The sequence below is a fragment of the Pocillopora verrucosa genome, chromosome 11, assembly GCF_036669915.1.
Source record: "Pocillopora verrucosa isolate sample1 chromosome 11, ASM3666991v2, whole genome shotgun sequence".
Taxonomy (NCBI): Eukaryota; Metazoa; Cnidaria; class Anthozoa; order Scleractinia; family Pocilloporidae; genus Pocillopora; species Pocillopora verrucosa.
In genome coordinates, this window is record NC_089322.1 from 8571848 (window position 1) to 8589869 (window position 18022).

Below are 18022 nucleotides of genomic sequence, written 5' to 3' on the forward strand. Positions count from 1 at the left end.
AAAAATGATCTTTGAAATAGGAGAGTGCACCTGAAAAACTAAAGGAAAAGTATTGCATCCTTATTAGACGAACAAGCGCACTCCTTGAAAGGGTTACAGCCTCCATGTGCAAGACGAGAATAATGTCGGCTGTACCCCAGTATCCAACTGAGTTACTTGTTATGACTCGCTTCGCTTTGTTATTTGTGCTCAAAATATTCAACAATTTTAATTTTTAATGAAGAAAAAAGACGCAATTAGCGTCATTATGGTTTCCATTTGTTCCAGTTCGATTTCATAATTTTAAATTTACTATTGCAATAATACCCTTCAAAATTCGTGGTTTTATTCACAAAAATCCAACTGGAAAATAAATAAATACACGAGAACAAAAATTTACAAGTAGTGATCTAGCATCGGAACAAGAATAATATTTGCATATATTCACTGATTTCTTGTAATACAGAAATAAAGAGTTGGTCGTTGAATGGTTTCTTTTAATTTTTCTAATAGGAGGTTGAAATGGTTTTCGTCGCGACTTAAAGAACTAGAGATGGACATGATGACAAAGAGAGTCCAGTGTGACCATGACGTTCAAACAACGTTTGTTTACCTCTTCTCCTTATAAGGGACTTTCTCGCTACAACTGTTTATAGTATTTACTATGCAAATAAGATTTAAGTCGTTCAGGAAAAGACTTTGTCTAAATTATGAAGTTTATTTCGACATATCAGTTTACATGTACATCGAATGTGAAGCAATATCCTCACTTTCATTTTAATCCGGTGAAATATTGGAAGAATATCAAGAATGAAAAGGTCTGAGGGAAAAAAGCCAAAAAGGGACATGTAATTGCGGCTCATCAAGTTGTGGTTGGAGTCTTGTATGATCGCTTGCTGTTCATAACAATATACAACGATTTAGACCATCTACAATGTTTTGTAGTTGTTTTGAGGATTTTACTGCATGATGGATCCTAGAAAATTTTTAAAACGTCTCGCAACAGAGCTCGGATTAATGAAAAATAACTCAAACGCACAGAAAAAGGCTGAAAAAGTTTCCGAACCTGCCGATTTTGAACATCGTGTTCATGTGGCTTTGGATGAGGATTCGGGGCGATACGTTGGTTTACCAATGCAATGGAAACAAATAATCGGAAGGAAATCAGACGATTTTGCCGGTTCTGGAGATTCACATCCAGTGTCGAGAAGATCTCTCACGCAGAGAAACACCAATATACTGGATGACAACGCGCTTGGTCACACTTTGTCACAAAGAAACACGGGGAATTTCGAAATTTTTGCCGCTTCTTTAGAAACGCCGGGATCAAGAGCAAGTGTTGCGGATAACCAAGATTTAATAATAGAGAGACTAAAACGAGAGTTGAGAGATTACAAAGCAAGAAATCCGCATGGATTCCAAGAATTGAGGGAGGATGGACTTCTTTCAGGTGGACGTATTAATTATTCCTTACAAAATCTCGGTGATACAACGGTGACTCAGTTTTCGCTTTTAAAGAAAACAAACTCAAATAATACATTTCGAAGAAATACCAAACGGTTTGACGCCTTAGCCGAAGAGGATTACGATTTCCCCGAAAACAAGCGTAATTCAAGGAGTTATAATAATACGCTGTCATCAGCTGCAGTATCTGGGTACAGCCAAGATGGTTCATCTTCGACAAAAAGACACGCAATCGAATCAGCGAATTTTCAACGGGTCCTGAAAAGATCGGAAAGCGAGGTGTGAAACGAAAAATTGGTCATGTTGCTTTAAATTTTGTTGACTTGAAAAGATTTGACTGAAGGTAATTATTGCTGTAAATTTTGGCTAGAGAACCCCAAAATATATTCAGTTATAACATTGCTTAATTTGTTCACATGGCAAAAAAAGGTCCCATTAAATTAGTCCTGAAAGAAAAAAAGCTTTGTTATCTGAGAGAATAAGGTCACTCAAAGAGAAAAAAAGAAAGTAACAGCGATGTTTTACTGTCCACCAATATCTTTTTTTGTGAATATAATAGCCAAGAGAAATACTAGACATATGCAAATATATTAAGAATAGAGCAGTAGACTTTGTCTGTCTTCCTGAGGCAAACATTATTTTAAACAATGAAAATTCAATCAATCAGTTTTGACTGATGTGAGGCAAACTTCTTTCTTGAAAGGCGGCTTAGCTTTAAACGACTTGTAAACATACTTCTTGTACACTGCAAATGTTGCTTTTATGGTGTCGCTTTTAAGCGATATTGTTTTACTTAAACTTATGTTCACTTAGTAGTATGTTTTAAGAGAAAAACAAAATTTTATGTTAATGTTTACGTTTAAAATATAAAAATTAAAATATATTCTAAAGAAAACTTAGAAGTGAAAATATTGTTTTCGTAACATATTATGAAAATGCAAATCCATTCTTAACAAGCCCTGATGTATTCTACGATTCAAAATAAACGGTCGATAAGCGCTCGAAGGCGTCTTTAGGATATTGTGGTCAGGACTGACAGTTCTAAAAGTAGAGCAGTATCATAGTACTTTACTCGGCACTTATCAAGCAAAATCCAGATTAGAGTTGATGTTGTTCAGGTTAATACCATAACTCGCAGAATTTGATGCGCAATTCTCTCTTTTGGCCGTCGCGTATTTTAATGAGGCGTGAGAATACAGTTTGTGAAAACAACCTCCAGATCAGTTCGTGTATTCTCGTCACCTGCTTCAGTTCTGATGAATACTAAAAAATTGCGAGCAGAGTGTACGAGCTAATGGGACTCACATCAAATAGTAAGAGGGAAGAAATCAATGGAATCCGGATAATCAGGGCAATTACAACATTCGAAAGAAAATAAAGAAACTATTAAAATTGACGCCAAATATCTGTGCTAATTTAAACCGTTGACTTACAAACGATGTTTGTCTCGACTCTGAAGACGACTTTCAGTCAATTTGTAGAAAAGTCAGCCGCAATTATGAACAACAGTCATTTTAGATACTCAGCCAACCAGGAGAAATCAGACTGTTGGGGGAGGGGGGGGGGGTGCACGAACTGAACTTTCTTTCAGAAAAGCTCTTTGCCACGAGTTGTTCAAATCAACCCGCGGGAGGCGATTCTAACGCTGTAGCACTAATATTGAAATTGCTTGCCTAGCAATTATTCGTTGCTATCAGAAATAACTGGAACCAAATAGAGGAATAATACAGCCACTCTGATAATCATTAGAGTAATTCTGAGTATTTACCCATGCCACTAGCATCCATTGTAATATCATTGCAGCCGCAAGTTTGGACATTAGGGATGGACTATAAGTTTCTTATAATCTACAAGATATGATAGCATTTCTAATTTCTTACCAAACCAGACTACTCGCTGTCTTTACTAGCACCTTTTACCTTGCACCCTTTGAACGAACTGAACACGTGGAGCAGGCTAAGTTTCAACGTATTGTTTGAAACTCAGCCTGCTCCACACGTTCAGTTTGTTCACCAGGTGCAATAGTCACGCAGCGCGAATTCACGATGAGAAGTAGATCACATTATATCGGAGACACAGCCTGAGAAATCTGAGGCGCTCAGCTACCTTTCTGTTTCTCATCCAAATACTCTCGCACTAAAGAAGCATTGATTTTCGTGCGCGTAATGTGATGTACCAAGTCGCTCATAAGGAAAGAATAAGGAACTAAAACAATACAACGTTCGGTAAAGCATCCCACCGCCTAATAGTTGGGTTGCATATACTGGTAAACACTTAACCACCGGATAGCGATTTATCTAGCCTTTGAACAACCGAGGCCTTGCGGATAGCTCAAGGTTTAATTTTTTTTAAAAGTTTTGACGATTATTTCATTATCATTTCAGCCGTGACTAAACAGAAAAAAAAGTAAAGCCCGTGAAAAATAACTATGTCTTATTTCACATCATATTTTGCTATTTTGATTGAGGGATCATTTAACGCGAACGACTACGACAAATATTAAAGTTTTGTTACTTCCCTTTCAGTTTCTGCATTTTGTGTAAAACGTTTGTACTCATTGCGAGACCCTTCTCTATTTTGTTTTGGAAGAAAAATGAGAGAACCCAGATGTTAATTTGAAGATGGATTTGCTCGAAAAGAACACCACAGATCAGAAATCCTGATCCAGATTCTCCCAAAGGAACGCACCCAAAATGTGCCTCTAATGAATGGCGCTAATTAAAAAATCGTGCGCGCTAAAAACCCGTGCAGTTAGACGAGCCATTCAGGGAAGAGCTCAATAACCCACGACGAACGACTGCGACAAAAACTGAAGTTTTCTTACTTCCCTTTCAGTTTCTGCGTTTTGTGAAAAAACTTTTGAACTCTTTATGTGACTGCCAACAAAGTCAGGTTTCAACACGCGAACGCTTTAAGATTTATTTACATTACAGTTGATCGTGGTTGCTAAAAGAAAAAATAATTACAAGTTATTACGAAGTAGAAGCAATAGGAAAACGCAAAGCAACAGAGGAAATACAATCGGACAAGGAAAGATACTTACAAACGTTGTGTGACTTGCGAGCATGAAGAACGGAAAAACAAAAAGATGATCGCAGCGAATGAATCGATGTTAACCTAATGCACTCTGATACTCCAATGTTCAATTTTTTCTGAGAAGCTTTTACGAATGAAATTAAACAAAGCAGAATTATGCGAAAAAATCTAACAGAATACAAATCGCCGTGAGTGAAAAGAATACGAAAACAATAAGAAAAATGTGCGTGCAATAACACAAAAATATATTTAGGAACGTAAAAGGAAAGAAATCTCTAAGCAGGAATGCTGCAGTAACACTTGCCACGCCCTTCTGTATTTTGTCTTGGAAGAAAAATGAGGGAACGTAGATGTTAATTTGCTGTTTCCGTTTGCGTTTACCACAACAAAATGTGCCTCTAATGAATAGTGCTAATTAGAAAAATCGTGCGCGCTAAAAACCCGTGCAGTTAGACAAGTCATTCAGGGAAGAGCTCAATAACCCACGTGCACGCATAAGTTTTAAAAGGCGCACTTTATCACAAGCTTAGAAAAATTCTACTTCAGTGATCAATTCTTGTCACAATGTTAGCCCTTACACAGTGTTTTCTCTCTTGGAAGCCCTCTTTCGTTTCTCGTTTTGTCAAACTTAACATCACGTATCATTTCTGGCAACGGACGGAAGCAGGTAAGTGTTTATCGACGCATATAGAAGCAAGCAAAACTGTGTAAACTAATTCTAAAAGAAGCTGAGCCATTTTCAAATTAAAGAAGGGCTCCAGGTCAAAGCTTCGTTTTATCAAATCATTTAATTCTTTCCAGTCGCTCCTTTTTCCGCCCAGAAGCTGCAAATAACTTAGCAGTAGGAATTCTATTGCGTAATTTTTTTTTGCAAAATCGGCTTCCTTGAAATTCTTCTTTGAAACTGTTGTCGCGCGGAGTACCATTTCTAATCTTCCATCTTCTTTGCTGAAATTCCGCGTAAGCAATGTAGCGAAAGCGTGGTTCGTGCTCTTAAATTTTAGTTAGTTAAAAGTTTGAAGCGAAACTCAGTGTTTTAAGTAATGCATATTAATTTTGACAGTAAGTATATCTAAGCTTATTCATAGAGGCATTAGTTTTGAACATTGTGCGTAATATAGAGATGACGAGTGAATTAAGGCAATATTTAAATTGACTTCCTAAGCAGATTCCGAGAATTTCCTTCGTCTCAACCCTTCAATTCTCCCCTCAATTCTCCCCTTGGGCTGCCAAACATGTCCTTCCAATTAGTTACAAGAATTTGATATCAGATCAAGATAAAAACATTTAGGAGGTAAATTTGAATATTCTCACTTCTTGTTTGCTGGATAATGCATAAATAATGTAGGGAGAGGTTACATTTTAATCACTTCTTAGACTTAAAGAGTTAACCGCTCGTTATAAAAAGTGAAAAATTAAGTTCAAACTTCTGTCTTTTTTTCTTTTTCATCGAAACATCTGAATGATAAAAATGTCAGTAATACGGTTTTTAATCAAAAAAGGTTTGTAAATCTCTGATATTTTAGACGAAAGCTCCATTTTTAAAGCATGTTTTGATTTTCGGGAATTCTAGACAAAAAGCCCTTTTCTTATCTCAGTTGTTTGTTATAAATTCAAATCTTGTTTACATGATTGGCTGTTATCTCCACTATCTGCATAAGATTTAATTTGCCTGTTTGTTGGCTTCTTTTCTGGGCTTGAAATGAAGCGATAATCTGCAAATGTTTAAATTTACTTCTACAATAAGATTCTTCAAATTTTGCAGGGAAAAATTAAGGTGCGTCTTGATGTTTACTCACCATGACTCCAGATGAAACTGATATTTGACAATATGAAGGGGGCTTCGTTCTCAGACAAAAGTAATTTTTTTTGGTAATCTTAAAAATCTAGGGATTATTGACATTTAATTTCTCGTTACATTATCAGCCCTTAATCACAAATTAAAGTCACACACATAAGAGGAAATGAAATAATCACCAACAAACGAAGCTCATGATAGTTAAACACTTTGTCCTTAAGAAATGTATAGAGAACAGTATTGGCGATAAAAACACTGCTGTAAAGATGTGAAGGGAACAGTTTTTCCAATCTTATTACTCCCGAAGGTTACTCTGGAAAAATGACTCAAATTTATCGCATGTCAACCAACCAAGTTTTGCAATGTTTCAGTAAAAAGTGTCCAAAAGAAAATCCCTATTTAGTTCTTCTGACATGTGCAATGGTTGCGAACTCAGAATATTATTATTTTGCGATGTTTTCCCCTTTACAATGGGCCACGATGTCTTCGCGTATTATTAATTTCACCTAAATATCCACAATATCTTTCTCATTTAGACTTATACGACACACTCCAGTTCAAACACGGCTCAGTCCATTCCTGTCCAGCTAGTCCAGATCACTTGACCTCAGTCCCGCTGACTTCATTTCAGTAGAGTCCAGTTCATTGTGCATTTAGTCCAAAACTCAGCGTCCAGTTCCATGCAGTCCAGTACGACCCGCTCCAGTCCTCGCTATTCCTTTCCTTATGGTCGAGTCCATCGTCACAAGGCAAGTGCTGACTCTCGTTACCGGTATAACTCGCTTATGGACGGGAAAGCGTGGTGAAGAAAAGGGCCGACGTTCCATTGGGTTTTTTCTTCCCTTCCTCTCTGTTGTATACGCGGAGGCTGGGAACAGATCAGTTAGAAGACGCTGATATCAGGCCGGTTAGTAAGGTTCTTTGCGGGTTGGGATGAAAAAAGAGTTAATGGATAGTGCACTGGTTAAACCATAAAATCCAAATTCTACTAAAAGTTGTCACACTTCTGATTCGGCTCAAAATAGTTAAAGCTTAGTTTGCGGGTCCCCCTAAGGTTGGGCAGGGTCCTCTCTCCAGATTTTGTTCTCTAGATTTTTTTTTTCAATCGAATACTGTTCGGCATCTTTTCGGTTTGGATCGTTTATTCTTCGTCGCTTTTATAGTTTGTCACAATATCGGCTTCGTTTATACTTCGGCTCTTCATCAACAAGTCTTTCGGTGTTCGTCAGTCGCTCATCGACTTTAGCGCACGTCCTCCCCCATAGTTACTTCGACTGCGACCAATTACATTATCAGTTTTACTTGATTGAGGGGATCTTAAACGCTGTGATCGAGTAAGACTGTTTAACATGGAAAAAAGTTTGGCTCGAAGGTTCAACTAGATTTTAACGTTATTATTGGAAATCGGATTTAAGCAATTCAGCTATGACAGCAAATTAGAATTGGGAATTAGCCTTTTAGAAAAGATTATGCATGCATTGATGAAAATTAAGATTGTGTTTCTTTCGGAGTTCGGCTTCACCTTCGGTACGAATTTCACTTCGGCTTCTCGTTCGGCCTTTCGGAACTTGTTCGGATTTTCAGTTCGGAATACAAAGGCAATGGGAAACGACTGAGAGTTCTTAGCAAGTTGATATATAAATGAAAGCACCGTCTGGGACACTATGGGTCTTCAAATTATCGGGGTGTCGGCATTACTGACACGAAACATTTGAAGTTTTGTGGACGCTCAATTTTTCGTCTAAGGTGCGTGTCTCCACGTGCTGGGTTATTGATATAATGTGGTATTATAAATTAAATGCTGGACCCGATTGTTTGTGTGTTCTTTTCTTTACTTTAGGGATACAAAAATTAATGTGATTTATTTTTCGCGGTGCCCAGTGTAAATTTCTGTCTCAAGAATTTAATTAGGATGTGAGCGTCGTGTCTTTTCTTTATTAAGAAACTATTTTTTTGATCTCACTAACGCAATTTTAACTGCAGGAGCTTTATACTGGCCTATTTTCGGAGGCTTGAATTGCCAATTTCGGGGCATTTGCTCGAATCGTGAACTGGATTGTTTCAATGACTTCCCAATTTCCTAATGAAAAAGCCTTGGAAGCAAAGTCACCTTGGTGTTAACTGTGCGTTCGCCCATTTTCGGAGGGTTTGGTTGGTTGTCTTGCATTTATCCAAAGTCATCCATTGACGAGTGCAAACTGTTCTTGCGGCCTTCAGGTTAAGGATTTCAAAACTTAACTCTGTCCATTTTCGGGGACTCGCCTAAACTTTTCAACATTTTTACTTTGAATTTCCCATACCTGCAGATCAACATCAGCCTGTTTTAAGGGGCTGTGCATAACTGAGACGGTAAGTTAAGAATTATTATGGTTTTGACATATTGATCTGTCTAAGATGGGTTTCTTCGCTTGGTAATGTAATAAGAGTAAACCTAATAATTTATAATAAACAAAAACAATTGATCAGTAAAATATAAATTAATAACTAATAACATTGATTAATTCTTAAAGAACTAAAGAAATGATGAATTGATGGGGAGATGAATAAAGATGTAAATAAATTGATACATAAATAAGTTGATAAATACTTAAATTGATAAATAAATACAATTTTATCATATGATCAATATACTGACAATCTTTTTGCAGAATATTAAAATACAGTACCACGTTGTCTTAAACGTTTGCAAGTATTATCACAAGACTCAGTTTTCCCAAGACACCAGCTGACCTTTGGAAAGACACAATTAATCACAGGGTCACAAGTGATTCATGGCTGAATTTGCAACCCTAAGCAATTACTGGGATATCAGTAGATCAGGAATGGAATGGATAATCATAACAACAAGCTGAGCAACAGCTGCGAGGAGAATCCAAAGATAGGATAAAACCACAGGTAAGTGAAATTTTTGAATAATGGATTAATGGCTAATCGAAGCGGATTGTCTTTTTTTTACAGAAGTACTACAAAGTATGGTGTAGTATTGAAGTTAAGGCTGGGATATCAGTAGAGGAGGACTGGAGTGCTTCACGAAAAGATGGCCGTAACTACAAGTTGAGTAACAACAGCGAGGAGAATCCAAAGCTAGGACCTAACTACAGGTATGTTAGATTTCTGAGTAATGGAAGTGTGGTATACTTTAGTGTCGTCTGATCGAGGAGCTAACGTCGTCTCAGGTTTGCCAGAATTAATATAAAAGAAGAGCGGGCCTTTTTTTCGATTTAAGAGCTTGAGACGTTTTAACTTTCTGCAGCTAAAAAATAAGCCCATTTTCAGCGGCTTTGCATCACTGAGAAGGTAAGTAAAGATTTATAACAATGTGGTAATGGATTAAAGGCTAGTGGAAGCGGATTGTCTTCCTCTTACAAAATTGCTTAATACTATAGTATAGTATGGTATTAAACTTAAAGCTGGGATATTATTAGAACAGGACTGGAGTGCCTCATGAAAAGATAGCCATAACAACAAGCTGAGCTACAACAGCGAGGAGAATGCAAAGCTAGAACATAACCACTTGAGACATTTTAACTTTCTGCAGCTCAAGATAAGCTCATTTCAGCGACTTTGCATCACTTAGAAGTTAAGTAAATAACCATAACAATTTGATACTAACCTGTGTAAGATGGGTTCGTTCACTGATAGGAAAACCCTGATGCGTTGCATAGAGCAGTTGGAGGAAAAAGTTATGGTCGATCAGTACTACAGGTCATCTGAAAGAGGTAACGCCGGCATGTTTGGATTGCAACAAGGTTTGTTTGATTTTTCTTTTCAGCATGATCTCGTGGCTCAGTTCGGATCAGAGAAGAACTGGAGTGCTTCATAAAAAGATAGCCATAACAACAAGCTGATCTATAACAGCGTGGAGAATCCAATGTTAGGACATAACTACAGGATATGTTAGATTTCTGAGTAATGGAATTATAGTATACTTTAGTCTAGTCTAGTGGGGCAGCTAACGTCGTCTCGAGTTTGCCAGAATTAATATAAAAGTAGAGCGTGCTTTTTTTCGATTTAAGAGCTTGAGACATTTTAACTTTCTGCAACTCAAGATAGGCCCATTTTCACCGGCTTTGCATCACTGAGAAGGTAAGTAAAGATTTATAACAATGTGGTACTAACCTGTGTAAGATGGGTTCGTTGGTTGATAGGGGGAACCCTGATCCGTTGCATAGAGCAGTTAGAGAAATAAGTTATGGTCGATCCAAACTACAGGTCATCTGAAAGAGGTAGAAGTCATAAACAAGTAGCACATCGAGCGCCTCATACGTAATATGTCATCATTTGTAAGAATTATTCTTTCTTCCAGAGTATCTAAAATTTTCTGTTTACCGAAATTTATTTGTGGCTTCCTGGTTAATTGGTTTAATGACAAGGTTTCACTTCTCACTATGTGACGTGTTTAATATTTTAACACCTTTTTTTTCTCTTAACAGTTTTCTGTTTTCAGTGGAGAAAAACTAGTGTTTTTAAACAAGGCCCACGCAGCAGCCCGTCAGAAAGGTCACAGATGACGATTAAGTGTAAGTATTCAGTTATAGGATAATTCAAGGACAACTAACACGATACCCATCGTTACATATTTCGTATGCTCAAAACACAAATTGTCTTAAATAATTGAAACTGAAACTAGCTCCATAATATAATTTTTATTTAATTGATCTTTTCTTAAAACATCAGTATATTATCAGTCTTTATAAGCAGTCTCTTTGCATGTAAGTCAAGTGTAGATTATTGTATTGCCATCAACTCCATTACAGTTTAGGAAATCCAGAACAATCCTTTTAACTTACTTCAAGTGCTGTGCAAAGCTATCCTGTGTGGTCTAGTTCAGTCGAGTACATTCACGTGAAGTGCAGTACAGTCTTTATCAGTTTCATTTGGAAACGTGCAATGCAGTTCGGTGCAGATCAGTCTAGCGAGGTGCAGTGAACTGACTGTCCTGTATGGTACTTTCCAGTTCAATCCAGGGTAGTGCAGTGTAGCGCAGTCTGGTGAAGTCAAGCTCAGCCTAAGACAGTCCGGTTCAGTGAAGTGCAGTACTGTCCACTTTAGTCTTCTGAAGTGCTTTCCGGCTCAAACCAGTCCAGTCCACTCCGCTGGCTAGCGGTCCAGTCCATTGAGTGGAGTCTGCGCCCGTCCTGTCCAGTTCCATTCATTCCCGTCCAATTCCATTCATTTCCTGTCAGCTAAGTACATTTCAATCCAGCATGGCCTAGGTCCATATAAGTCAACAGCAGCCGAGTCTATTCCAGTCAAGTGCAATGCAGAGCAGAGCAATCCGTAACAGCTCAGCCCAGTCCCGTCCAGTCCAGAACAACTAATTGCCGTCGAGTCTGGGACAACGCAGTCTTGCTCAGTCAAATTAGGAACAACCAAGTGCATTGCGGCCCGTCTAGTCAAGTGAAGTTCTATCCGGAAAAGCCCACATTTAAGCCCATTTAAGCGTACTTCAGTCCAGTGTTGTCTCCAGTTGTCACAGCAACAACATGAAGAGCGTCTACTTACATTGTGGTAGAAAGGTCTTTTTTAATGATACCTTGGGCCACTTGGGTCTGTCAGTTGGGCTTTACTTTTAATAAAAGTATACCTAATGACTTAAAAATTAAACAAAAATAATTGATAATCAATAAATGAAATAAAAAAATAAAATATATCTCAATAACTGATAACATTGATTAATTCTTGAAGAACTAAAGAAATGATGAATTAATAGGGACATGAATAAATATGGAAATAAGTTGAAAAAAGTTACGTTGTTTAATGAATACAATTTTATCGTATGGTCAGTGTGTTGACAATCTTTTTGCAGAATATCTAAATATAGCACCAAGCTGTCTTAAAGGTTTGTGAGTATTTTTTCTTACAAGACTCAGTGTTACCAAGACACCAGCTGACCTTTGGAAAGACACGAGCACTTACGGGGTTGCTAGTGATTGATGGCTGAATTTGCAACATTGGGATATCAGTACAGCAGGACTGGAAGGAATAATCAAAACAACAAGCTGAGCAACAGCTGCGAGGAGAATGCAAAGCTAGGATATAACCACAGGTACGTTACATTTCTGAGTAATGGATTAAAAGCTACTCGAAGCGTATTGTCTTCCTCTTACAAAAAGTACTCCTTACTATAGGGTAGTATTAGAAGATAGTCATAACAACAAGCTGAGCTACAACAGCGAGGAGAAACCAAAGCTAGGACATAACCACAGGTATGTTAAATGTCTCAGTAAATGAGTATAGTCTAGTCTAGTCTAGTCTAGTATAGGAAGTTAAAGTTGTTTCGGGTTTGCCAGAATTAATATAAAAGAAGAGCGGGCCTTTTTTCCGATTTAAAAGCTTGAGACATTTTAACTTTCTACAGCTCAAGATGAACTCATTTCGGCGGCTTTGCATTACTGAGAAGGTAAGTAAATAGCCATAACAATTTGATACTAACCTATGTAAGATGGTTTCGTTCACTGATAGAAAAATTCTGATGCGTTGCATAAAGCAGTTGGAAGAAAAGGTTATGGTCGATCAGCACTATAGGTCTACTGAAAAAGGTAAGGCCGGCATGTTCTGATTGCAACAAGTTTTGTTATATTTTTTTTTTCAGCATGACCCCTTGGCTCAGTTCGGATCAGAGCAGGACTGGAATGCTTCATGAAAAGATGGCCTTAACAACAAGCTGAGCTAAAACAGCGAGGAGAATGCAAAGCTAGGACATATCCATAGGTACGCTAAATTTTTGAGTAATGGATTATAGGCTGGTCAAAGTGGATTATCTTCCTCTTTCAAAAGTACTACGTAGTACAGTGTACTATCATACTGAAATTAAAGCTGAAATATCGGTAGAGCAGGACTGGAGTGCTTCACGAAAAGATGGCCATAACAACAAGCTGAGCTACAACAACGAGGAGAATCCAAAGCTAGGACTTAACTACGGGTATGTTAGATTTCTGAGCAATGGAATTATAGTATACTTTAGTCTAGTAGAGGAGCTAACGTCGTCTCGAGTTTGCTAGAGTTACTATAAAAGAGGAGCAGGCCTTTTTTTCCATTTAAGAGCTTGAGACGTGTTAACTTTCTGCAGCTCAAGATAAGCCCATTTTCACCGGCTTTGCATCACTGAGAAGGTAAGTAAAGAATTGTAACAATGTGGTACTAACCTGTGTAAGATGGGTTCGTTGGCTGGTAGGAGAACCCTGATGCGTTGCATAGAGCAGCTAGAGAAAAAAGGTATGGTCGATTGGCAATACAGGTCGTCTGGAAGAGGTAAGGGGTGCATGATTTGATTGCAACAAGTTTTGTTAGATTTTTTCTTTTTAGCACGACCTCGTGGCTCACTTCAGATTACGTCATATACAAGAAGCACATCGAGCGCCTCAAAGGTAATATGTAATCATTTGGTAGAATTATTCTTTCTTCTAGACTATCTGAAATTTTTGTTTAAAGAACGTTTTAGGTGGCTTCCTGATTAATTTGTTTAATGACCACGTTTCACTACTCACTATGTGACGTGTTTAATATTTCAACATCTTTTTTTCTCCTAAGAGTTTTCTGTTTTCAGTGGAGAAAAACTAGTGCTTTTAAACAAGGCCCACGCAGCAGCCCGTCAGAAAGGTCAAAGATGACGATTGAGCGTAAGTATTCAGTGATGGGACAATTCAAGGATAACTAACACAATACCCATTGTTACATATCTCGTATGCTCAAAACACGAATTCTCTTGAATAATTGAAACTGAAACTAGCTCCATAATATAATTTTTATTTAATTGATCTTTTCTTAAAACAGCAGTATATCTATCAGTCTTTACCAGCCTTAATCAGCAGTATCTTTGCATGAAAGTCAGGTGTAGATTAATGTATTGCCATCAACTTTTAAGTTACTTCAAGTGCTGTGCAAAGCTATCATGTGTGGTCTAGTCCAGTGGAATACATTCACAAGAAGTGCATTACAGTCTATATCATTTTCATTTGGAAACCTGCAAAGTAATTCGGTGCAGATCAGTCTAGCGAGGTGCAGTGAACTGACTGTCCTGTATGGTACTTTCCAGTTCAATCCAGGGTAGTGCAGTCTGGTGAAGTCAAGCTCAGGCTACGACAGTCCAGTGAAGTGCAGTGCCGGCCGGTTCAATTTTTTGAAGTACTCTCCGGCTCAGTCCAGTCCAATCCATTCCGCTGACGTGCACTCCAGTTCAATTTAATCCGGTCCAGTGTACTGAGTGAATTTCGTGCCCGTCCAATCCAGTCCCATCCCGTCCAATTCTGTTCCTTCCTGTCAAGCTAAGTACATTCCAATCCAGCATAGCCCAGATTCATAAAGCGCATTAGATCATATCCACATGTATTTTGCGCTATATAAGTAATAAATTATTATTACTATTATTATTATTATTATTATTATATAGTAACCAGCAGTCGAGTCTAGTCCAGTCAAGTGCAGTGCAGAGCAGTGCAATCCGTAACACCTCGGCCTCGTCCCGTCCAGTCCAGAACAACTAACTGCCGTTGAGTTTAGCACAACGCAGTCCTGCTCAGTCAAGTTAGGAACAACCAAGTGCATTGCGGCCTGCCCAGTCAAGTGAAAAGCCCATATTTAAGCCCATACAAGAGTACTTTTAATCCAGTCTTGTCTTCAGTTGTCACACCAACACAATGAAGAGCGTCTACTTACGGCATTGTCGTAGACAGGTCTTTTTAAATGATACCTTAATAAAAGTATACCTGATAACCGAAAAATAAAAAAGAATAATTGATAATCAATAAAAGATACAATAAAGAAATAAAATATAAATCTCAATAACTAACAGCATTAATTAATTCTTCAAGAACTAAAGAAATGATGAATCGATAAGATGAATATATATGTAAATATATTGATAAATAAATAAGTTGAGAAATAGTTACGTTATTAAATAAATACAATTTCATCGTATGATCCATGTATTTACAATCTTTCTGCAGAATATTACAATACAGCACCACGTTGCCTTAGAGGTTTACAAGTATTTTTTCTCACATGAGTCAGTTTTACCAAGACACCAGATGACCTTTGGAAAGATACAAGCAATCACAGGGTCGCTAGTGATTCATGGCTGAATTTGCAACTCTGAGATATCAGTAGAGCAGGAATGGAATAATAATCATAACAACAAGCTGGGCTACAACAGGGAGGGGAGTCCAAAGCTACGACATAACCACAAGTACGTTGAATTTTTGAGTAGTGGATTAGAGGCTAGTCGAAGCGGATTGTCTTCCTCTTAGAAAAGTGTAACATATTATTAGTATAGTATAGTAAAGAATTGAATTTAAAGCTGGGATATTATATCATAAAACAAGACTGAAATGCTTCATGAAAAGATAGCCATAACAACAAGCTGAGCTACAACAGTTAGGAGAATCCAAGGCTAGGTCATAACCACAGGTATTTTAAATGTCTCAGTAAAGGAAGTATAATCTAGTCTATAGGGCTACGTTTCTAAAGAAACTGTGGTGCTGCGTCGGTGGGAGAGTATAGCAGGTAATTTAGCGTTTAACAACTGAGTTGAAAATGTAAATTAGCCACCGTAGAGGGTGAAAAAGCTGACGTTTCGTGCGCCAGCCTTTCGTCAGAGTGTGGGAGTTAAGGCTGTTTCGAGTTTGCCAGAATTATTTTAAAAGAGGAGCGGGCCTTTTTTTCGATTTAAGAGCTTGAGACATTTCAACTTTCTGCAGCTCAAGATAAGCTCGTTTACAGCGGCTTTCCATCACTGAGAAGGTAGGTAAAGAATTATAGCATTGTGATACTAACCTGTGTAAGATGGATCTATTAGCTGATAGGAAAACCCTGATGCGTTGCATAGAGCAGTGGGAGGAAAAAGTTATGGTCGATCAGCACTACAGGTCATCTGAAAGAGGTAAGGCCGGCATGTTTTAATTGCAACAACTTTTGTCAGATTTTTTCTTTTAAGCATGACTTCATGGCTCAGTTATGATCAGAGAAGGACTGAAGTGCTTCATAAAAAGATAACCACAGCCACAAGCTAAGCAACAACAGCGAGAAGAATCCAAAGGTAGGACATAGCCGCAGGTATATTTAATTTCTGAATAATGGATGAAAGGCTAGTCGATGCAGAAAAGTACTACATAGTATAGTCTAGTAAAGAATTGAATTGAAAGCTAGGATATCAGTAAAACAGGACTGGAGTGCTTCAAGAAAAGATAGCCATAACAACAAGCTGAGCTACAACAGCGAGGAGAACCTAAGGCTAGGACATAACCACAGGTATGTTAAATGTCTCAGTAAAGGAAGTATGGTATAGTCTAGTCTAGTGTAGGATTTAAGATCGTCTCGAGTTTGCCAGAATTAATATAAAAGAAGAGCGGGCCTTTTTTCGATTTAAGAGCTTGAGACATTTTCACCGGCTTTGCATCACTGAGAAGGTAAATAAAGAATTGTAACAATGTGGTACTAACCTGTGTAAGATGGGTTCGTTGGCTGGTAGGAGAACCCTGATGCGTTGCATAGAGCAGCTAGAGAAAAAAGTTATGGTCGATCAACACTATACGTCATCTTAAAGAGGTAAGGACGGCATGTTTTGATTGCAACAACTTTTGTCAGATTCGTTCTTTTAAGCATGACCTCATGGCTCGGTTATGATCAGAGAAGGACTGGAGTGCTTTATGAAAAGATAGCCGCAACAACAGCGAGAAGAATCCAAAGGTAGGACATAATCACAGGTACATTTAATTTCTGAATAATGGATTAAAGGCTAGTCGAAGCAGAAAAGTACTACATAGTATAATATAGTAAAGAATTGAATTTAAAGCTAGGATATCAGTGAAACAGGACTGGGGTGCTTCAGGAAAAGATAGCCATAACAACAAGCTGAGCTACAACAGAGAGGAGAATTCAAAGCTAGGACATAACCACAGGTACGTTAAATGTCTCGGTAAAGGAAGTATAGTATAGTATAGTCTAGTCTAGTATAGTATAGTATAGTATAAGAGTTAAGGTTGTCTCAAGTTTGCCAGAATTAATATAAAAGAAGAGCGCGCCTTTTTTTTCCATTTCACAGCTTGAGAAATTTTAACTTCCTGCAACTCACGATAAGCTCATTTCAGCGACTTTGCATCAGTGAGAAGGTAAGTAAATAATCATAACAATTTGATACTAACCTGTGTAAGATGGGTTCGTTCACTAATAGGAAAACCCTGATGCGTTGCCTAAAGCAGTTGTAGGAAAAAGTTATGATCGATCAGCACTACAGGCCATCTGAGAGAGGTAAGGCCGGCATGTTTCCATTGCAACTAGTTTTGTCAGATTTTTTGTTTTTTAAGCATGACCTCGTGGCTCAGTTCGGATCAGAGCAGGACTGAAGTGCTTCATAAAAAGAGAGCCATAACAACAAGCTGAGCTACAACAACGACGAAAATCCAAAGTTAGGACATAACCTCAGGTATGTTAAATGTCTCAGTAAAGGAAGTATAGTTTAGTGTAGTCTAGTGTAGGAGTTAAGGTTGTCTCGAGTTTGCCAAAATTAATATAAAAGAAGAGCGGGCTCTTTTTTGGTTTAAGACATTTTAACTTTCTGCAGCTCAAGATAAGCTCATTTTCAGCGGCTTAGCATCCATGAGAAGGTAAGTAAAGAATTATAACACCGTGATACTAACTTGTGTAAGATGAGTTCGTTGCCTAAATGCAAAACCCTGATGCGTTGCATAGAGCAGTTGTAGGAGAAAGTTAAGGTCGTTCAGCACTATAGGTCAACTGGAAGAGGTA

General features: G+C 37.9%; 1 protein-coding gene across 1 annotated transcript; it reads left to right on the forward strand.

Moving 5' to 3' along the window:
• The first annotated feature begins 516 nt into the window (after nt 1-516).
• Nucleotides 517-2787, forward strand: LOC136276719 (uncharacterized). Its single transcript, XM_066174453.1, has one exon. It carries the CDS (start codon nt 946-948, stop codon nt 1726-1728), a length of 783 nt encoding a protein of 260 aa, XP_066030550.1. The 5' UTR covers nt 517-945; the 3' UTR covers nt 1729-2787.
• Nucleotides 2788-18022: the final 15235 nt, after the last annotated feature.